Source organism: Pipistrellus kuhlii, unplaced genomic scaffold, assembly GCF_014108245.1.
Source record: "Pipistrellus kuhlii isolate mPipKuh1 unplaced genomic scaffold, mPipKuh1.p scaffold_m20_p_2, whole genome shotgun sequence".
Taxonomy (NCBI): domain Eukaryota; kingdom Metazoa; phylum Chordata; class Mammalia; order Chiroptera; family Vespertilionidae; genus Pipistrellus; species Pipistrellus kuhlii.
Genome location: NW_023425515.1, coordinates 101,995,503 through 102,018,875, shown reverse-complemented (window position 1 = coordinate 102,018,875; position 23,373 = coordinate 101,995,503). Strand labels below are relative to the sequence as shown.

The 23,373-nt window shown below is 46.2% G+C and overlaps 1 protein-coding gene across 12 annotated transcripts in view; it reads right to left on the bottom strand.

Moving 5' to 3' along the window:
* IQSEC1 (IQ motif and Sec7 domain ArfGEF 1) overlaps positions 1 to 23,373 on the bottom strand; it is a 392,746-nt gene that overhangs the window by 77,417 nt on the left and 291,956 nt on the right. The window contains exon 1 of one of the 12 annotated variants that reach the window (XM_045584161.1): positions 5,244 to 5,572. The exons of 9 other annotated variants lie outside the window; for them this stretch is intronic. Coding sequence is in view for 2 of the 3 variants with exons in the window: in XM_036448655.2 (XP_036304548.1) it covers positions 5,244 to 5,308 (65 nt within the window). In the remaining variant the exon portion in view is untranslated. Of the gene's footprint in view, positions 1 to 5,243; positions 5,573 to 23,373 lie in introns of those variants that run through there. 2 more of the 12 variants (XM_036448655.2, XM_036448661.2) reach the window with 2 other exon arrangements.

Genomic DNA, 23,373 nt, shown 5'->3' with positions numbered 1-23,373 from the left:
TCCACCAGTCATTCCAGCCATTCAGTTGTAATGGTCACTTAGGCTTTTAAATATATATAGACTAGAGGCCTGGTGCATGAAAATTCATGCACTGGAGGGGGATCCCTCAGCCCAGCCTGCCCCCTCTCAGAGTCCGGGAGACCTCAGGGGTGGGAGTTGACCTGGCGATCAGGGGAAGGCAACGCCTCCATCACACTTCTGCTGCTGCCACTGCTGGCAGCACAAGTCTTGGCTGGCCCTGGTTACCTGCGCCTTGGGTGGCCCTGGGCAGCTGCTGTCTGAGGCTTCCCTGCACCCCGGGCCAGTCCTGGGCAGCTGGGGGGCTGAGGGGACTGGGGGACTCTGGAGGCAGGCGCGGGGAGAGGCCAGACCTGCCTGGGGGTGGGCCTAACCAGGCTGCACAGCTGCCGTCCAGGTGGGGCTGAGGGGACTGGGCACTGCCATCTTGTAGCTGTGGGCATCGCCATCTTTAAGAAATGCCCTTGACTCTCTCTTAACCCTGGCCTTGTCTATAGTTAAAAAGAAATTCCCACTCCCATCTAGCAACGTATCTGCAGTCAATTAGCATATTCCCTCTTTATTAGCTAAGATGGCCTCCTACTTTGTTCAGAGTTTGGTATATAGTAGGCGTTGAATAAATAAATGGAGGAATAAATGAATGTACTAAATTTTTAAGAAATCTATGTCCTGTAAAGTTTGAATATGTTATTTTCTTTTTTTCCTCACTTCAGTTTTCTTATCTCTAAAATGGGAACAATACCAGCTACTTCACAGGATTCTTGGGAGGTTGAAATAAAATAAGTATATTAACACTCTTAATTGTCCACTCTTAGTGGGCTGTTTAAACCTGGGTTAATGCAATGTTTCCCAAACTTTTGACATATGTGTACCCCTTCTATAATTTTTGTAACACTGAGTACCCCTCATACTCATGAGAATGCATATCCCCACCAAACTCCGGTGCAATGCGTACCCCCACCAAACTCTTCCCGTACCCCTGGGGGTACGCGTACCACACTTTGGGAAACACTGATTAGGGTAAGTGGGCTATAAGCACACACACAGCCTATGAGCTTTAGTCCCTTCTCACCAAGTCTGCAATATGTCTCACCCCCAGTTGCTTCCATCACTGCTTCACACCATAAACATCCCTGGCCCTTCCAACTGCTTTCCTCACTACCATTCTCTCTGCCTTACTCTTTTTTAACCCTGGCCTTGACCATAGTTAAAGATACCCACTCCCATCTAGCAACGTATCTGCCCTAAACAAGTAACACTCTCTGTGCTATTTGTGCACTCTGTGTGTATTAACCTAATCTTCACAACAACTTCACAAGCTGCTATACCAGCACCTCATGCTACAAATGGAGGAACCGTCTAAGGAACATGCCCAAGATCATAGAGTGTGTGAGGATCAGAGCTGAGATTAGGGTGGTAGGCAGCCTGGCTACAGAATCTGCCCCCTTAACGTCCTCCCTCACCAAATGATGACAAGGGTCATGAAGCTCATCTACCTTCACAGATGTGGAAACTGAGGCCCAGAAAGAGGATATTAGGAGATGACTGATGCTAGCACTTCTGGAGAGTTAACTGCAGTCAGTCCTGCCCACGCCTCTCCAGGAGGTTTCTTGTCTCTGGAGAGAAAGACCCTTCAAGCTTAGTAATAATCAGGACGAATACCGTAAGAACAACTACAATAATTATAATTAACATTTATTGAGTGCTTGCTATAATATACTAGAGCAACATTTTAAATGTTTCACGTGCACTAACACATTTAATCCTTACACCATCTAACCTCCTGGTCAGAAACAGAGAAACAAACACCATTTGGAAAGAAGTATTCACACTGGCAGATTCCAATCCAGCCCAGAACCCAAATGAGCAGGCCACTCACTAACCAGCTAGTGACTTTCCAGATTATTAATGCTCCTCCCCTCCCATGGGGAGTGAATAAGAAAACAAAACAAACAGGAAAGTGCAACATTGGGTACCCTTGGGTCACACACATCTCCCCAAAGAACAAAGCAACCAACCCTCCAAGCTCAGGAGGGCATGTCTAATCCATGGGCTCATTCACTTTCTCACTAGGGTGGTGCCTGTCATGGGCCTAGGGCCTGGAGGGCATCCACCCAGCTGGGGTCAGCTATGCAACTACAAGAGTGGCCGGTCCAACGTAAGCATGCCATGCAGCAGCAGCTCATGCAGTGGGAGCACCCAGATTTGGTAAGGCCACAACAATGAATTCTCCAAGAGCCTTAAGGGCCTTTAAACTCATTGTGATTTGCTTTTGAGGACAAAAAGTCACACTCAACAGCCTTTGAGCATCCTCCCCCACTACACAAACACACATACCGTATTTTTCGGACCATAAGACGCACCGGACCATAAGACGCACCAGTTTTTAGAGAAGGGAAATGAAGAAAAAAAGATTCTGAAACAAATAGTGTCCTAAAATATTTTATGTGCATTAAAACCCAACATCACAGTCATAAACACATGTAATCAACCCTGTAAAGTAAACAGCAGCATTTAGAACCATTTTAGAGCCGGGCAAGCACACAGAGACCACACAGAGCCGGGCAAGTAAAAAAACTTTTTTTTTTAAAGTATATGTGGAGGCTATATTTGGACCATAAGACGCAGGGACTTTCCCTCCCCCCCACTTCTAGGGGGAAAAAAGTGCGTCTTATGGTCTGAAAAATATGGTATACACAAGGGACCTGGGCCACCTCTGCAGAACTCACGCCCATGGTAGGATCTAAGCCCATCAGACCTTGCCACTGTGCTTAGTGGGCAGATATTCCATCATAATTCAAAGGAAATTTACAAAAGAAGAAAGAAAATCCAAAGGGTTAGTGGCAGTGAGAAGAACAGAATACCGACTTGAATGATCAAGCTATCTGACTATAAAGGCCTGGGGGCAAGGGCTTTTAGACACCCATTTTCTCAGGTACTTCTGTGAAGCAGTATTAATATTCCTTTCCACAGAGAGGAAGACTGAGGCTAAGAAGGGTGTGGTAGCTTGTACTTGAGTTTGAGCTGGGATTTGAAACTAAGTCTCTGCCTCTTGGAGCTGCCCTTGACTCAGATTCTCCTAGAAAACCATGACCCCATATTCCACAGAGTCCAGCCAGTTAACACACACAGGCACACAAAGCTCCCACAATCCAGGGAACCCTGTCCAATCCCTTTCAGAAACACCTATTTGAGCAGTCTTCTCACTGTTTGTGCAGATGTCAGTCCTGTCCTTGCTTTTGAACTGAAAGTTGTGTAAATATTAGTACAACTAGTTCAGAATCAGACTTCTTTGAGCAAAAGCATGAAAATCCTGGCAGGGCTGGCAAGGGCCTCTTAGAGGCCCAACATCAGAACATCTGGATTTCACTCCAGGCTCCCCTTGTAATATTCTGCCCGTCACTGGATTCCCTACCCAATGTGCCTATTTAGAAAGGGAGGGTAGGGAGAGACCACGACTCTTTAAGGCTCAAACAGCAGAGCATTAGGTGCTGCTCACAAGAGCTATCAGAAAAGCTTGCAGGGTGTGCCCTATACCATGAGAGGTTGTCTTGAAATGTTACAGACTGGGGTTCTCCTGAGGTCTCTGCAGAGGAGAGATGCTGCATCTTTTCGGGGTTAAGAGATGGGGAGATGGCCAGCTGAAAGGACTCTGGGTAGGGGCAAGCTGACCAGTGCAAGGAGCTCCTGACAGCCTCTGCAGGCCAGAAGTTGGGCTGATTCCCTCTGGCCCTCCTCAGGCTTCCTTCAAAACCATCCCAGGCACTGAGGAGCAAATGTGACCTAACTATGGCGAGGCTGAAGGGTGAACTAATATGTCCCCAGCACCTAGAACAACAACTATACACAGCAGGCACTCAGTAAACCACAGAGCCTTGGTGCTGACAAGTTCAAACAGTCGAACTCAGTGTTCTCCCTTGCAATATGGGGATGCCAGTACCACCAGGACAAGAATGCAATACCAGGTGGGACAGCTGCTTAAGGCAGTGGCACCTGTGGGATATGACCATCAGGACCCTCATTGTCAGACTGATCCCCCGATTCCAGACAGCTGGTGCTGCAGCTGCAGTTTGTTTGGCCTCCACCCCAGATGTAAGGAGCAATGGTCCTTGGGAACTATACCCGCACCACCTCACATGAAGCCTCAGGCCCACAGTCTCAGGCCCCTGGGGTGAGGAAGAGACAGAGGGGAACATATGCATGTTCTCAATGCAACTGCCAGCTGGTTGCAAGTATACAACACAAGCCAAATTAGCTTGTCAACGACCCCCCCTCCGCCCTCCCCCCAGGCCGTGCTCCTAGGAGGGACCTGCAGACAGCTCAGGGGGCAGCTGTGCTGGCAAGGGGAGCAAGGAAATCGATAATCCTCGCACATACACACTCTCTATCGTCATAAATATGGGTCCTTGGATGTTCAGACAGCCACCACAGACGGTGAAGCAGAAAAGGATTGGTCTCCGGAACATTGCCCCCCCCCCCCCCCATTCCTGATCATAACAAGCATATATAAACAAACACTACCAATCCCACCAGCAGCCCCTCACAGCCACAACAGTAGCCACACAGAACTCAACCTTTCTCAGTTCCAGATGTTCCAGTGCACTCCCAGATGGCCTGGAGCACACAAGAACCACCTGTGCATACCCTCAGCCTTGCACACACTCCCTGACAAAGTGGACACATAGCCCCAAACACCGGCTTAGGGTCTCACAAAACAGGCCTGCAGGAGGACTGCCCGTCAGCCTGTGGCCAATCTGCAACCAGACACAAGAGCAGACACCACTGGCCACACTTCCCCTCACAAGCTCCCTACCACCTGCTCTCCCGCCTCCACCAGCTATCAACTCCCATCAATCTCTCCCACGTGTGCATCCAGTCACTCATGAGCATGAACACACACACCTCCCGTCCTGGCAGCATCTGTTTCTCACAGGCACAAGCTCGGGTCCTGTGTCCGGCTCACCGCACTAACACAGACACGCTCCACCCCGTCTCACAGGCGTCCGTCCGGACGGCCTGGCGAACTCTCGCACACCCATCCCCAAAGCCTCCGCGGCACCCCCGCACCCCCGGCGTCTCCAGCAGACCCTCCACCAGAGCTCAGCGCCCGGCTCCGCAGCCACCCCGGCGGCCGCCGCGGGGCCTGGCCCCTCGCTGCGCCCCGCCCGCGGGCGCCCTCCTCAGCCTCCCCGCCGCCCTCGCCCCCAGCCCGCCCGGGCCCTTACCCGCTATCGAGCTCCAGCTCCAGCAGAGACTGGGTCCGCTCCGAGTGGCAGTGCAGGCACCACATGGCGGCGGCGGCGGCGGGAGCTGGCGGCCCGGCGCCCGGGGCCCAGGCCGGGCCGAGAACCTCCCACTGTGCCGGGGGCGGCCGGCTCCCAGGGCCTAGGCCGGACAACCAGGGGGCCTGGTCACCGCCACGCGATCGCCTGGGCGACCACCGGTACCTGCTCGTTCCCACCACCCCGGGCCCCAGGCCAGTACCCAGGCCACCCAGCCCGGCCCTCCCCTCCCCTCCGCCCCGGCCGCCGCCGCCCCGCCCGCCGGCGCCGCGCAGGCCGCCCCGGAATGTGGCCCGGAGGGGGCGGGCCGGGGCGGGGCGGGGGAGGGAGCGCGGGGCCGGGCCGGGGCCTGAAGGGACGGGGCGCACAAAGGGCGGGACTCCAGAGCCGGAGCCGGGGGGCTGACAGGCGCTGGCGCAGGATTCTCAGGCCCCGCCTCCCCCGTTCCAGCGAGCTAGGTCCTTTCGGGGCGGGGGCGGGCTGTATACTTCAACAGAGACATCCCAAAGTGCAAGCACAGCGGATACAAAAGCCCAGACCAGCTAACGTAGCCCGCTCTGTGACGGCGCTCATGTCTGCCAATCCTGTCTTGGCCTCTGTTTTGAAAACTAGGCCTTTACTGTCCCAGATGGTGTAATTCTGCGGCTCTGATGCCCTGTTCCCGAGAAAGGAGTAGGTCCCATCCTGAGGCTGGGTACTTTTTGATGAGGATCTAATGGAAGCAGTTTCTCCCTAACCCCCTGCCCTTCCTTCACTCAGAGATAATGTTCAGACCCCCACAGCAGGCTTAATACACTAATTAGTATTTTAGAGCTCTTTACTGGTATTTGGTCCTCAAGACAATATTGTAATGGTGGACATTACAGGTGGAGTTATACATAGGTCCCATTTTCAGAAGAGGAAACAGGCTCAGCTTAAATGAGTTAACCAAGGAACTTTCCCACAACTTGTCCTTTCACAGGATTGCTCAGCTTATCCTACTATAGGCAACCATGGCTTGCTGTTCTCAATTTGCATATTTACTTGTTTATTATCTATCCTTAGGCTTCATGAAGGCATGTATAGTGCCCAGCATCCACACTTTTGGAATACCCAAATATGGTTGGGAGATATCAAGCAGATATAGATACAATCAAAACCCCACTTGTCTTGGGCTATCCCACCCACAAGTCCATCACCTGGAGGGCCCAGGCAGCTGGCAGTTCTGTGGAATTCAGGAAGTGTAGACCCACTAAAGTAAGGACATCATCTTAAGTCCTTTTAAATTTGTTTTTATTGATTTTTTAAAATTTTTATAGAGATAGGAAGGGCTAGGAAAGAGAGAAATATAGATCAGCTGCCTCCTGCACACTCCCTACCAGGGAAGTAGCCTGAAACCCAGGTATGTGCCCCATCTGGGAATAGAAACTGATCTCTCCGTGCATGGGCTGACCCTCAACCAAGTGAGCCACACTGTTAAAAGACCATAATCCTGTCCTGCATCCCTGCTGGTCTAGGTGGGTAGAGTGGGGGCAGGGGGAGGGAGGGGGACTCCACCCCAGCTTGAACTGCCCTCTAAAAATAGAGTGCAGTAAACAGCTAAGAGAATTCCCCAACCCAGCTGCTAGAGCACTCCAGACAGGCTCCAACAGCCTCAAGACCCAATTCTTTAAGAATTCCAGACACTTCTTCAAGGCCAGGGCCTCGCCACTCACCAGACATTGTTCCAGCTGGGATTTAGAAGAAGGGTTAAATTTCACTGTTAGCCTTTGGAACACCACTGGGTGGAATGTCTGAAAACTAGATGCCTCCTAATTCTCTTGTTTTGTTTTATCTTCCTGCTAAATGTGCCTCTTGCTTCTGCTCAGTTAACTGCCTCACATATTAATAATTTAGCAAACTATGAGGTGAGCAAGAAAAGTTCCAGCCTGGAGAGACAGAGAAAGTTCATTTTTCTGCTGAAATGACTAAACTGGGAAGAATTCGAACATGTATCATTTGGGCAAATTGCTTAGCCTTCTGAGTCTCAGTTTCCTCAACTGTAAAACGTGGCTCATCAGCCACCTTTATCCATCTTTACAACTTGCCATTTAATTTATCAAGCAATTATTAGTGCTTATTCTGTGCATGTCTTCTGAGACCTTGATGAGGAGATACTGCTGTGACAAGTGTTCCCCAGTATGATGTCATGATAGTCTGGAGGAAGGAGCCTATAACTCTTCCCCATGAGAAGCTCCAAAGATAAAGGGACATTTGGACTTGACCTTGAGGGATGAGTAGGAGCCCATGTAGAGGGGTTGTAGGATACAAGAAAATCATAAAAATGTTACTTCCACCGAAACCGGTTTGGCTTAATGGATAGAGTGTCGGCCTGCAGACTGAGGGGTCCAGGGTTCGATTCCAGTCAGGGCCATGTATCGATACCTTGGTTTCAGGCACATCCCCAGTGGGGGGGGTGCAAGAGGCAGATGATCGATGATTCTCTCTCATCGATGTTTCTAACTCTCTATCCCTCTCTCTTCCTCTCTGTAAAAAATCAATAAAATAATTTTTTAAAAAATATTACTTCCACTGTATTTTCCTGGGTTTCAGTCCTGAGCTGCTTGTCTTGGACCATTTCACATGCCATAACCAAAATTTGTTCCCTCGCCCTGGCTTCTAAAAGCCTCCCTCTTTCTTTCTTTTTTAAAATATGTTTTTATTGATTTCAGAGAGGAATGGAGAGAGTGAGAGAGATGTAAACATCAATGATGAGAAAGAATCATTGATTGGGTGCCTCTTGCACACCCCCAAGTGGGGACCGAGCCTGCAACTGGGCATGTTCCCTTGATTGGAATTAAATCCAGGACCCTTCAGTCCACAGGCACACACTCTATCCACTGAGCCAGACCAGTTAGGGCAAGCCTTCATTTTCCATAGCCTTCCTGTTCTCCTTGGACCAGACAACTGGCAAGCCCCCCCCCCCAAAAAAAAAAAAAAAGTAAAATTTGCAGTCTCTCTCCTAGAGCTGTCAGGATGAAGGCTCACCTCTCTTCATGCTGGCTTCAAGGCCTGTGTGGTCTGCTTCTGGTTCATCTTTCCAGCTCTGTCCTTCATCATATCCCCACTATGCACACCACACCTCCAGGAATACTGAACTTCTTTGAGACCCCTAAATTCACCACTGTGCCTGGCTCATGGTTAGGACATGGGTTTCAACTTTTGATGTCACTTCTCCCAGAAAACCACCTCTGTTTGGCCCCTAGACCAACTTACAAACTCCTCTAGTAAAGTACACTCTCATGTTACTCTGCAGCTGCTCTTTCTTCACACCCTTGAGCTGTACTACCATTGCCAGGTTTGGGCCTGTGTCCTCTGTAGCATCCCTTATGCCTACTATGAGATCAGGGACACAGAAGTGCCCAGCAGCTGAATAAGTCAAAGGTTAGTAAACTAAAGCTAGAGAGCCAAATTTAGTCAACTGCCTGCTTTTTAAAAATGTCTTTTACCCATTTATTTACATATTATTTGTGGATATTTTTGTGCTATAACAGAGTTGAACAGTTGCAACAGAGATGTATGGCTTGCAAAGCTTAAATTATTTATAGCTCTCCACAGAAAAGTTTTGTCAACCCTGAGATAAATGAAGCTCCCCTGAAGAAGTTTCACACTGGTTCCAACTACCCCAGTGAATGCCTTGCCATTCAGCCATACCACCAGTGTCCTGGCTCAGGCCTCATGGACAAAACGTGGAAGAGAAGAATCCAGACATCCTGGGGGAAGATGATGATTAAAACAACAGTGTTGCTGAAACCGGTTTGGCTCAGTGGATAGAGTGTCGGCCTGCGGACTGAAAGATCCGGGTTTGATTCCGGTCAAGGGCATGTGCCTTGGTTGAGGGCATATCCCCAGAAGAGGGTGTGTAAGAGGCAGCTGATCGATGATTCTCTCTCATCGATGTTTCTAACTCTCTATCCCTCTTTGTAAAAAATCAATAAAATATATTTTTTTAAAAACCCAAAAAAATTAACATTAAAAGAAAAGAAAATTATAAAATAACAGTGTCACGAAAGAGAACCATGATAGCAGTGTAGGTAAACAGTGGGTACTCACCGCCTCCCACAACCACAGATTACAACTAAAATACAGAATAACCATAATTTAGAACCACCTGAAAGCTGGCTGAATTAGAGAAGTCAAAAAGAAAGCACATTAAGACTGGTAGGAGAGGCAAAGGCATGGAATGTGCTGGTCTGATACACACGAGTGCTGTTTTCTAAGAAATCATCCCTGCAGAGGATGCCTGCAAGGGGTCCTAGCCCCACACCAGACTCCAACCCATGATCTCAGAGCTGGGAAGAGAAGACCCCATAACTTTGGACTGTGAAAACCAGCACGGATTGAAGCTGCCAGACACCCAAGTGTCCCTCTTAAAGGGCCAATGCACAAACTTACTTGGACCCATACAAGCTCCAGAACCAGGAGGCACTGGAGGACTCAGAAACATACGGAGAGGAACTGGGTTGTCTGGCATCAGGGTAGGAACTCTGGGGCAGCTTTCTCCCAGACAGGAGTGTTCACAGGGATCACTGGTCCTTTGCTGGGACCTCCCTTGTCACAGGGATGACTGGCAGCCTTATCTGAATCTCCATCAGACTGGCGCACACTGTTTACACTGCCCTGGTGATTCTCTTAGAACCTGACCCATCCAATTTGCTGCCCCACTCAAGCTGTTTGCAGGAGCTTTTCCATATGAAAGGCCTATCCTGACTCAGACTTCAGACTTTGCTAATATCTCTCAAACAAGCTGCAGCTCATGACAGCAAGCCCAAAACCTATCAATAAAAGGTCCAAGACCCAACACTAGCAGCAGCCTGCATTGCTTCACAGTTGGGCCTCATCTAGATAATTCCAAACCCAATACAAATAGAAAGCATCTGTAGATTTCTCTGTAGCTCCTGCTGGGTAGCCCTAGGCAGTGGCTGACTTTGCACCTCCATGGAGACTCTAGCCATGGCACCCAGTTGACAGCTTCAGAACATAGCAGACTACAACTCTACACATCCACAAGCAACACACTCAAGGGGCAGACTCAGTGAGCACCAAAACCCCACTGAAACAAGTCCTGCTCCATAGGATGTCTCCTGCATAGCAGCTCTCCCACTATAATCACAGTGTCCTCACAGCTAATTGGCCTGGAGGTCAATTTCTCCCAGTGCACCAACAGGCTCAACTACAACAAGACTGTGCACACAGCCAACACAATGGTGCACCTAGACTACCCAACTCAGGTGACTGGGAAGGCTGAGCCACTGGGCCCTACAGGATACCTACTACATAAGGCCACTCTACCAATTCCAGGAAACATAGCAGCTTTACCTAATACATAGAAACAAACACAGGGAAGCAGACAAAATGCAGAAAAAGAAACATGTTACAAATGAAAGAAATGGAAGAAAGCAAACTACTAGATACAGAGTTCAAAACAATGATTATAAGGTTACTCAAGGATCTTCATGAGAGTTTCAAGGGACTTAGTGAGACTTTTAAGGATCTTAGTGAAAATGTCAAAGACATAAAAAAGGTCCAGTCAGAAATTCAGCATACACTAACTGAAATAAAGAATAATTTACAGGGTTTCAACAGTAATTTGAAATATGAGGAAGCAAAAAACACCCAATCAGAAGAGCAAAAACAAAAAATCTATATTTACAAAGAGCCAGGGTCATAATATCCAAAACGACTGAAGTCTCAACCAACACCAGGCTGTGTGCACAGTAGGCTGAACTGCTGACAGAGAGAGAGAGAGAGAGAGAGAGAGAGAGAGAGAGAGAGAGAGAGAGAGAGAGAGAAACAGCAGCCAAGCCTCTCTCTTTCTCCCAGAAGTCAGCAGTTTAGCCTGCTCGCCAGCAGGCTGGGGTGGCTGCTGATCAGCCCCACTCTATGATCAGGCACGGAGATAGTCCCAGAGATGCTGACTGGCATAGAAACCGACCAATCAGAACTTAATCTGGGTGAACTGCAAAGGCAGAACATAAAGTGGGGGCTAAGGAGGGGTTTTAAGGGCAACAGCTGTTTGGAGTAAGGTGTAGGAAAGTTTTTCATGACTGGTTTGGCAGTATAATGCATATGGCTGGCTATCAGTCCAAATATAGGGATTATGTGTTTTTGCCTGCCAAGACATCTCCTCCTGCTGAAAAAGGCTCCCTCCCCCCATTTAAGCAATCCTATCCTATATAATCTATCTATACTAATAAAAAGGTAATATGATAATTAGGCTGGGTCAACCAGCCATCTTCCAGAAGCCTGACTTCGTTCCAAACAAAGCCATGGTGGGGGCCAAGGCAGAGAGGGCAGTTGGGGGAAACCAGGCCATCAGGGGAAGGCAGTTGAGGGTGACTAGACCGGTAGGGGAGGGCAGTTGGGGGCAAGATCAGGCTGGCAGGGGAAGGCAGTTAGGGGCGATCAGGCAGGCAGGCAGAGAGGTTAGGGGCGGTGAGGCAGGCAGGGGGGCAAGGTAGGGGTGATCAGGCTGGTTGAGGGCCAAGGTAGGGGCGATCAGGCAGGCAGGCAGAGGGGTTGGGGCGATCAGGCAGCCAGGCAGGCAAGTGGTTAGAAGCTAGTCATTCCAGATTGTGAGAGGGTTGTCCAACTGCCCATGTAGGCTCGATCCCACAGGGTTTGGCAGTCAGACATGCCTGAGGAATCCCAGATTGGAGAGGGTACAGGCCAGGCTGAGGAACCCCCTCTGTGCACAAATTTCATGCACCAGGTCTCTAGTAAGAAAATATCAGGATAGTGTAAGAAGCCTTTGAGATAACTTCAAGCATACCAACATTCACATTATAGGAGTGCCAGAAGGAGCAGAGAGAGCGCAAAATGTATTGAAAACCTATTTGAAGAAATAACGACCAAAAAAAGTCCCCTACCTGGTGAAAGAAATGAACTGACAAGCCCAGGAAGTGCAGAGTCCCAAACAAGAGGAACCTAAAGAGGCCCACACCAAGACACATCATAATTAAAATGCCAAGAGTTAAAGACAAAGACAGAATCTTAAAAGAGAATAGCAGTTAATTGCCTATAAGGGAATGCCATATAGCTATCAGCCTATTTCTCAACAGAAACTTTGCGGGGAGGAAGGCAGTGGCAAGAAATATTCAGTGATGAAAAGCAAGGACCTACAACCAAGATTACTCTACCCAACAGAGCTATCACTTGGAACTGAAGGTCAGATAAAGAGCTTCACAGATGGCCTGCTGGCATGGCTCAGTGGTTGAATGTCAACTTATGAACCAGGAAGTCATGGTTCAATTCCTGGTCAGGCCATATGCCCTTGTATCAGGCTCAATCCCCAGTTTGGGTCATGCAGGAGGCAGCCAATGAATGATTCTTTCTCATTATTGACCTTCCCTTCCTTTTTTTCTTTTTTTTTCTTTTTTTTCTTTAGAGAGAGTGGAAGAGAGAGGGTAAGACAGAGAGAAACATTGATGTGAAAGAAACATCAATTGGTTGCCTCCCGCATGAGCCCCAACCAGGGCCAGGGAGGAACCTGCAATCAAGGTACCTGACCTTGACTAGAATCAAACCTGGACCCTTGGATCCGCAGGCTGACACTACCCACTGAGCCAAACTAACTGGCTAGGGCTCATCATTGATGTTTCTATCTCTCTCTCCCTCTCCCTTTCTTTCTGAAATCAATGAAAACATATATCTTTTAAAAAGAACTTTATAGACAAAGGCTCTGGCAGGTTAGGCTCAGTGGATAGAGTATAGGCCTGCAGACTGAGGGGTCCCAGGTTTGATTCTGACTGGGGGCACTGCCTGGGTTGCAGGCTTGGTCCCTAGGGGTGGGGGGGGGGATGTAAGAGGCAGTCGGTCACTGATTCTCTGTCATCATTGATGTTTCTATCTTTCTCTCATTCTCCTTTCCTCTCTGAAATCAACAAAGAAATATATATATATATATATATATATATATATATATATATATATATATTTTTTTTTTTTTTAAAGCTAAAGGAGTTCATCATCAGCAAAGCAGTATTACATGAAATGTTAAAAGATATTCAAAGAGGAAAAAGAAGAGAAGGAGGAGGAGGAGGAGGAAGGAGAAGAAAGAATAATAAAATGGCAATAAATATATATATATCTATAAATTATTGAATATAAAAATAACCTAACAAGGTAGCTAATAAACAAAATAAACTAGTGAATAAAATAGAATCAGAGGTATAGAAACATGGAACAGAGAGAAGGGGGAAGAGGGGTTGGAAGAGATTAACCAAAGATCTTATATGCACATATGCATTACCTATAGATACAGACAATAGGGTGGTAAAGACCTGAGGTAGGGTGGGAACCAGTTGGAGGGGAACAATGGGGAGGAAAAAGAGGGATATATGTAATACTCTCAACAATAAAGATTTTAATAATAATAACAAGTAGTAGTAGTAGTTACCCTGTTTCCCCGAAAATAAGACAGTGTCTTATATTAATTTTTTCTCCCAAAGTTGAGCTAGGTCTTATTTTCAGGGGATGTCTTATCTTTCCATGCGCTAGGTCTTATTTTTGGACAATGTCTTATTTTCGGGGAAACACGGTAGTAGCTACATCAAGATGAAATAAAAATAAAATAAAACAACAGGGTCAGGCCAGGTGACCTTTAGACAAGATGGACACAAGATAGTACAATTCACTATTAAGAACAAATCCTAGCCCTAGCTGGTTTGGCTCAGTGAATAGAGAGAGTATTGGCCTGCGGACCAGAGTCCCAGGTTCGATTCTGGTTAAGGGCACATGCCCGGGTTGCGGGCTTAATCCCCAGTAGGGGGCATGCAGGAGGCAGCCGATCAATGATTCTCATCATTGATGTTTCTGTCTCTCTCTCCCTCTCCCTTCCTTTCTGAAATCAATAAAATATATTAAAAATAAAGTTTCTTTAAAAAACACACACAAATCCTACAATCTACCCATGTGCACAAAGAGTTAGGTCCAAGGATTTAGTTGTTTGTAACAGCAGGACACAGAGTAGGAAACACACAATGTCCCTCAGTGGGGACTGATTAAGTAAACTGTGGTACTTAAATGGAGTACTATGTTTAAATGATGGTGGCAGCATCATACACACTTATAGGAAAAGATCTGAGACATAACATTGACATTGAAAGTTCAGAAAAATGTGAAATGTATTTACAATAAGATATATAGAATACCAGTGCATATATAGTGCAATGTAAGTGTAGACTGTTTTAAAGGGGACCCAAGAAACAGGTACAAGGCTTGCCTCTGGGAAGAGAAGCTAGAGGTTTCAGAGATTCCTGGAGACAGACCCCTGCCCTCTAAATTGGAGGACAGAGTGGAAAGGAGGAAGGAAGACTTTTCACTTTATGCCCTTGCATAGTGTTCAAATTTTTAAATAAGTGTTTATTATCATAAGAAAAAAGACCAGTGAAATAAATCTACCTACTAAGAGAGTAACGTGCTAATTGACTGTATCTTTGCGACACCCACCAGCCAATCAGGAGTGAGTATGAAAATTAACCCAACAAAGATGGTGGCCTTCTGTATCACCCCAGCCGTTCTGGGCCTCTGGGCAGCATGGGAAGACAGAAAGGCGGTTATAGGCCAGAGCAGAAAGGCTGCTCTGGCCAGAGCGAAGGTGGTGCTGGCAGCCAGGGGAACGAAGGCCCATTCTTGCACGAATCTTCATTCGTGCATTGGGCCACCAGTAAATAAATAGAAGACATAGTAATCCAAAGGATTAGAAGTCTTCTGACATCTTATGGCATTTTCTAGGAGACTCTGAAGCCTGCTGGAGCCAGTTCACAAATACCTGAATTCCAGTGTATACCTAAGCTGCCTATGGCCACTACAATTTCCTTGTCTTTTGAGCAGGTTATGTCTTACTGGCAGCTGTAAAAATCAATTACATTTGCATTATAATCCATTCCAGCTTCCCTCTCTGTGTCTATGGGTCATTAATATGTTATTCTTCACAGCGATGAAACAAACATCCCTATATCATAGCCAGAATGTTGGGTCTAGGAGAAAGGTCTGTGATACCGCTCCTGCCCAACCCCTTATTTGTCAGACAGGGAAAGGGAGATGCAGAGAGATGAAAGGATGAATGCTAACAATGACTGGCCCAGGCGACTTGCCTCCCAGGTTACAGTGGCCCCGCTGGGATGGCACCACAGGAACGTGGACAGTTTAGCATACAACCTGGGTATGGGTTCCACACAGAACAGAACTTATTTGTATGAATGTTGGATGCTGTAAAAAACACTGGGGACAGCTGTGCAGAACATGGAACTCTCTAGTGTGACATCTCAGGAAAGCTAGTCAATCCTCAGAAGAGAAATTATCCAGATAAATAAAGCTGACCTCATTAAGTGCCAAGTTACTTTTTCAATTTCAATCATTTTTAATAGAAGCCACTTGCAAATCATGGACTTCTCTGATCGTACTAAACAAAGTAAACTAAATGACATTGGCATAACTTACTTTGGAGGTTGAGGGTTGTTTATCTGAAGTGGGTAATATGGCCTTTTACTTGCACAAGCATTACCTGGGTTGTCATCCAGAGCCTCACTCTCTTTCTAGCCTCATCCCCAGATACCATCCCTAGAATATAGCTCCTCCCAAAATGCATCAGGCACTTTCCCATCCCAGTGCCTTTGCGTATGCTGTTTCTAATTCCTGGGTTGCTTTCTTTATCTGCTCAGCAACCTCCTACTTAACCTTCAAAGACTAGCTCAAATATCACCTTGTCTGATGCCTCCCCTAGTGTCTACACCACATTCTCCTCCCCTCTCCCCCGCCACCCTCCAACCAGAGTGAGAACCCTTTACCCAGACTGTGGGCACCTCAAGGGCAGGGACAATGACTCTCCATCTACTCTCTACCCACTCATCCAAGTGGGACTCTGACTCTGCCACTGCTTCATGTAACTGGCCTGGTTGCAGACATCTGCCACACAGCACCTGGGGGATTGAGTCCCCACCACAAAAAACTCAATAGCACTTGGGTTGGCCAAGGCCTGGACCATGGCAGTGAGGCGAAAGTGGCCTTAATGTTAGCATATCCTAGAGCTCTAGAGCCAGAAGGAGTCACCATTACACCCTCTCATTATTCAAATGAGGAACCTGAGGCTTAGAGAATGGGGAGCCCTTCCCCAAGTCATGCCGAGGCACAGCCAAGAACTGGTCATCAGACTTCCTTTCCATAGCTCCTTCACAACAAAGAAAGCCGCAGAGCCAGGGAACCAGCATGGTTTGAGATGCAAGGAGACTATTTTCCTCTGGTATTTAAATGAACAATGAAAATTAGGTGCAGTTGTTATTATTCCAACAATTGACAGATGGATTAATAAAGCTTGTGAGGGCATGGGAAAGATCTCAGAGAAAGGCTGCCATAATAATATCACAGTTAGGACACAGGGTCCAATGCTAGGAGAAACAAAACCCCACGCTGGATAGGGATAGGGGGCTCTATTCTGGAAAACCTGTTATGTTCATGTGACTGACCACGTGAACTTAAGAGCCAGGAATGATACCTCCTCATGAAGCCCTTCGAGCCTGGATCCCCAGAGCTCTCCATGTTCCAGGAACCCATTGTCCATGGCAACCCCTGCCACATAGAGGGTTTTGGTTTGTTATAAGAGTGAAGGAAGAGGGTGATGGTGGCCACATGTCAGAATGTGCTCATGGAATTCCTCCCCAGTCTGGCCCACAGTGTAGGTACAGCCCATCCCCGCTGTTGGGCCCAGCTGAGTAAGCTGGACTACTTGGGAACAGGGACAACGGAGAACAGAACTGTTGCTTCTGCTTGAGCTATGAGTCTATTAAAATAAATGGGAAATGCTCATTTGCAGTTCTTATAGGATTCAAGGGGCTTGAAAACATCAGAAAGAAATGTAGAAGCAAAAAACTGAGCAGCTGCCCTCACCCTGATCCCCACCCTCCCCAAATCACACTGTCATCAACTTCCTGCCACCCCCAAGATAAAATCAAATGTGCTTCCTCTTGAGCGTCTCATACTCAACCCTTTCCCTGGCTGGTGGCACAAGAAAGTCACTGCCAGGTCCTTAGGAAGAAAAGGGTAAGATCCACAATGCTTACTCTGAGTGGGGTCAGCTCCCCCTCAGGGACAGCTCCAAGAAAATGGCTCTGGGCTGTTCCAGAGCTGCTACTCTGTGTCCATTCTCTCTGAATGGCATGGAGCCCAGGCTGCCCCAGTTCTCTGCCCCAAACAGAAGAGGAAGGCTGGTGCCCAGCAGTCCTGGACAGACATCCTTCTCCATCCCCCAGTCGCCTACAGGCAAGCTACTCAGCTTCCCAGGGCCTCCATGCCTTTACCCACAAAGCGGGGACAGACCTTCCTTGTAGGAGTGGCGTGAAGCTTGGCAATAACACTTCTAACTGTCTAGCCAGGGCTGGGCACCTAGGAGCCTTCAGAGCATGGCAGTTCCTTCTCCTATTCCACAGTGGTCCTGTGCCTCACACCAGAATTGATGCACAACAAAGTGCCTCTGCAACCAGACGCTGTGTCCTGGAGTGGGGCCTGGCCAAGAGAGCATTGAAGCCCAGCTCCCTTCACCTGGTGTGTGAACTTTCATCGTGGCAAAATGCACGAATCTTTCTGAGCCTCCTTTCTCACCTTCCTGCCTCTTCCTTAACTCCAGGAGTTGATACCTGTCTCAGAGTCATGATCTCTCACACAGAGCACATACCTACTCTGAATCAGGCACTTTACAGAACTGATTGAATTTAATCCTTAAAAACCCTCCCTTTTATAGATAAACTGAGGCTCAGAGTTTAGTAACTTAGCTAAGAACATCAGGCAGTGCCTGGATGATAGGGATTTGAGTGCAGGCCCATTGGCCCCAACCATGAATGTGTTATATTTGTAACATGGCTCTGCCTCTTCTTCCCCTGCACAAGGTACTTCTTGAATACAGATTCTGTGATGAATGCTTCTCATGTGCCACTTCATGTGAGGCTCCCGGTGACCTTCTAAGGTCAATGCTACCCCTATTATCCTCATACTATCATCCTGAAAAAGAAAAAGGGTCCTTCAGCATTTACTTTGACCCCCACTGTTCACACTCAGTCAACTCCTAGGACTTGGGTCACAAATCCTGATCCCCTTTCTAGCATGGAGTACAGCTGGGGGGAAGCAGGCAGGGAATAGCAGCAACCACTGGGGATGGACTGGAGGCTTCTGCCAGCTCTGCTGAGGCTGCCTTAGAGGCCCAGGTGGGGTCAAATCAGGGAGGCAGCCCTTGCCTTGGCTCCTTCTCTTCCCCAGCTGCCGGTGCCAGCTTCTCCATTCCTTCCTCAACAAACCAGTCCCAAGGCTGAGCCCACTCTCAGAGTGTTTCTTGCTATGAAACCCTTTGGGAGCTTGGGACCAGGGATGAACTGAGTTCATTGGTTCCAAGCCTCAACTCCCAGGCCTAAAGTCTCCACGCTCCAGAGCTCTAAGATAACCCACACTTGCTGTCACTTCCTTCAAGGGACCTCCCTAGACCTCCGTAGGTGAGGCACACCCCTATTGGAAGCCACCCATTGTCCTCTGATTGAGACATTGGTAGCTGAAGCAACTTCCACCTGTCAATCTTATGTAAATCCTTGCTGATTGGCTATTACTGGCTATGGGTGGATCCCAAACCTTAATAAAAGGGATTGCAAGGCCAGAGTGAGCTACCACCTGATCCCCAATATTGCCAAAATAATATTTTTCTAGTCTCTTTTATTTGTGTGTGGCCTCCTCCAGAAACAGAACCCTGAACCTGAACCTGAACCATGCGGGATGTGAAAGGGGTTCCCCACAACTGGCACCCGAACATGGGATGTCTGGAGGAGATGCCTAGAGCAAAGGAGGAAAAATAAAATGAGAAAAGATATGGAAAATTCACCAAAAAAAGATGAGGAAAATTCACCACACCCAAAGCCCACAGCCAGTTACAGAAACTGAATCTGTAACATGGGAACGTCTTTTTCAGCCAGGCTAATGGGAAAGAATTAGTTTGTAAAATAATTTGGTTTCTTGTTCAAATTTTAATTTTAGTTTGCATTTGGAACTTAAAATCTGTAATAAATGAAATTCCACTGCTGAAGCTGCCTCTGGTGCGGAGAAATTCAAAGGTGGCAGAAGAGGGCAGGGCTATCTGCTCTCCTGCAATGAGATTACTCAATGCTTTGTTTTAAAATTATAGAAGAACTTGCAGGGAAATGCAAATCTTAGCCAAATTGGGTGTTAGTTATTACTTTGGAAAGCAAAAAAAAAAAAAAAATTTGAGATCTGTCTTTAGCTATTAAGCATGAAAAGAAATTTGGCCATATATGTTACTGAAACTTCCCCTAAAGTAAGCAGGATGTGGGGGAAGGGAGAGACACAGGGCGAGCCAATATGGATGCCCACTTTCCCAGTATGCTAATTTAAAGTTTCCTGTCTGGCCATGAAAAAGTTTTCTAGCCTTAAAATTTTAGAAATGTGTCTGGAATTTCTGTGCTCATGGGGAGAGAAGCCTGGCTTAAAAACAAATGCTCACAACTGTCCACGTTTTGGACATATTAGATAGGGTTTTAAGCTGGAGTTTTTCTGCAAAAGCTGCAGAAAAAGAACCCAGAACTGTTTTTTTTTTTTTCCTAAGAAAAAATGGCGAAAAAGTCTTCTCGAAAGAAATTCAAGCTAGTTTCAGCAATAGGATTTGAATTTCCATAATAAAGAGTAGTTTTTAAAATGCTAATAAACTTTGTTAAAAAGTTAACTTTTAAGACCTTCAAGAAAATAAGTAAATTTGTCTCTGTTATAGAGTTTACCCAAAGTAAATGCTTTAAAATAATTATAATTGACTCTAGAATCTCAAAGAAATTGTTGAAATATAGATAAATAATGTATTAATTATAAAAAATCTAAATAGCCCAGGTGAGGGCTGGCTACAGCCCTTGTTAATGGACAGCTGGCTACAGCCTTTGTTAATGTAGACACCCTTCCCCCAGCAGACAGATAATACAGTTTCCTGCCAGGAGCCATCTTTGAAGAGCGTGTTAATTTGCATTTGAATGGCTACAGGTTTGCTTCCCCCAGCAGAACAAGCAGACAAGTAGACCAGTTTCCCACCAGGAACTATTTTTGAAAAATGTGGTAATTTACATTCGAATAGACCAAACCTGGTTTTCCAGAGCCACTGGCAAATAAAAATTAAAGTTTAAATTTGACTAATAAAAAACCTAGAGGGCAGAATTGAATCTACTAATTGATTAAGAATATAAAAGTGGCTGGGACTGGTTTGGCTCAGTGGATAGAGCATAGGTCTGGGGACTGAAAGGTCCCAGGTTCGATTCTGTCAAGGACATGTACATTGGTTGCAGGCACATCCCTGGTAGGGGGTGTGCACAAGACAGCTGGTCGATGTTTCTAGCTCTCTATCTCTCTCCATTCCTCTCTATGAAAAATCAATAAAATATATTTTAGAAAAAGAATATAAAAGTGTTATTAATCTAGGTACTGCTAAATGTTTGACTTGCCAGCTTTGAAAGTTAAAGTGCAAATTAAATTGGAAGAAATTATATAGATGTGGTAATTAAATGCCTAAAATATAAAAATTGTTGAAAAAATGTTGTTTTTTCTCAGAAAATAATTAGGAATACAAAATAAGTTGCTTATTGGTCTAATTAGAAAAGAGGATTAATTCTGAGATCCCAATCAAAATTTTTCTGTGCAAAAACTAGTTTAAAATCTAATTGAGAAGAAACCAAGATGGCGGCATAGGGTAGAAATCTAAATGCAGCCTACCACAACAATTTTAAATTTACAACTGGAAAACAGAGGAAACATTGCCCTGAAACACCAGACGGCTGGCTGAGTGGAAGCTGTATCATCTAGGAAGGGAAGAGAAGAGATGCTGAGTCTCAGGAACTGTGGAGGTGCGGAGATCTGTGCGAGCAGAAAGGCGGCCGCCAAGTTCGCTGCTGGCTTACTCCTGGCATGCGGAGAGGGTGGGCAGCTAATATGCGGCTGGCTTTCTTGTTTGGGAGGAAAATAGAACTGCCCTATTGCACTGATAGACAGCCCCAGTCAGGGAGAGGCCGGACTGTCAGGCAGTGGGCAAAGCTCTCTCAGAGGTACGTGTAGCCAGCAGCCATTACTGCGGGACTCAGGATCCGGACCTTCTTAGGGAGGGGCTGATGGGAAACCAAAGCTTGTCTGCACCACCCGAGACTCTGCCCCATCCAAGCAGAACACAGAAGCCCTCCCAGTGGCTGGCTTTCTCGTTCAGGAGAAAAAAAACTCCCAACTGCACTGAGAGACAACTCTGAGCCGGGAAAAAACTGGCTGTCAGGGAGCAGGCAAAACTCTAGCCTTTCCCCAAGTGGTGCAAGTACCTGCAGCCAGTCTTGCAGGACTCGCCGCAAATAGGATGGGGAACCAAAGCTTGTCTGTGCCAAAAGCCCCATCCAAGCTGAGCACAGAAGCCCTCCTAGCTGAGACACTGCTGATCCTTATAGTCAATTGGCTTGGAGATCAATGCTTCCCAGTGATACCAACAACAAGTAAGGCTTAACAACAAGATTGCACAAAACTGTCCACCTCAGGTAACTGGAAAGGGTGTGCTGCTGGGCTCTGCCAGGACACCTAGCACACAAAACTATTCAATCAAATCAGGGAAGCAGCTAAAATGCAGAGAAGAGGCAGGACACAAAGGAAGGAAATGGAGGAAAGTAAAAGAATGGACATTGAGTTCAAAACCACAGTTATAAGGTTTTTCAAAAATTTCCTAGAAAAGGCTAATAAAATAAATGAGACCTTTGAGGATATGAAAATGGATCAACTAAAAGTACAGAATACATTGTCTGAAATAAAAAATATTATACAGAGTCCTAAAAACAGACTAGAGGATGGCAAGAATTAAGTCAAAGATTTGGAACACAAAGAGCCAGAGGACACTCCTCCACAGAAGCAAGAAGACAAGAGAATCCAGAAGTTTGTAAGAAACCTCTGGGACAACTTCAAGCGAACCAACATCAGAATTATGGGGTCCCAGAAAAAGAGAGAGAGCAAGATACCGAAAACATATTGGAAGAAATAGTGACAGAAAACTTCCCCAACTTGGTGAAAGAAATAGACTTACAAGTCCAAGAAGCACACAGAACTCCAAACAAAAGGAATCCAAAGAGGATCACACCAAGACACAGCATAATTAAAATTCCAAGAGCAAAAGACAAAGAGAGAATATTAAAAGCAGCAAGAGAAAAGCAGGTAGTTACCTATAAAGGTGCACTCATATGATTGTCAACTGATTTCTTAACAGAAACCATGCAGGCCATATGGGAATGGCAAGAAATATTCAAGGTGATGAATAGCAAGAACCTACAGCCAAAATTACTCTACCCAGCAAAACTATTACTCAGAATCAAAGACCAGATAAAGAGCTTCACAAATAAAAAAAAAAGCTAAAGGAGTTCATCACTGCCAAACTAGAATTATATGAATTGCTGAGGGGGGTTCTTTAGGAAGAGGAAGAAGATAAAGATAAAAATGATGAACAGCAAATACGTAACTATCAACAAGTGAATCTAAAAACCAAGGGAATTAAAAAATCTGATGAACAATATTAACTGGTGAATATAATAGAATCAGAGGTATAGAAAAGGGGTGGACTGACGATTCTCGGGGAAAAGGGGAGTGGGGGGGGGGGTGGGAAGAGACTGAACATAAACTGTGCACCTATGGATGAGGACAATGGGGGGTAGGGAAAGGGCAGAGGATGGGGTGGGAACATGGTGGAGGGGAGAAATGGAGAGAAAAAAAAGGGGAACATCTGTAATAATCTGAACAATTAAGATTTATTAAAAAATAAAAATAAAATCTAATTGATATCTTAAGATAATTGTAAAAAATATTATAATATTTAATATATATATATATATATATATATATATATATATATATATATATATATAAAATTTGATAGTTTTTTCTGTGTTAAAATTTCAAGGCTGTAACTGAGAGATAATTCTTGGAAAGCTCCAAGGGCACCCTAAGTAATACAAAAAATTTATTCTGTCTTCTTAAAGGAAATATTTTAAATTTAACTGATCTAATATAC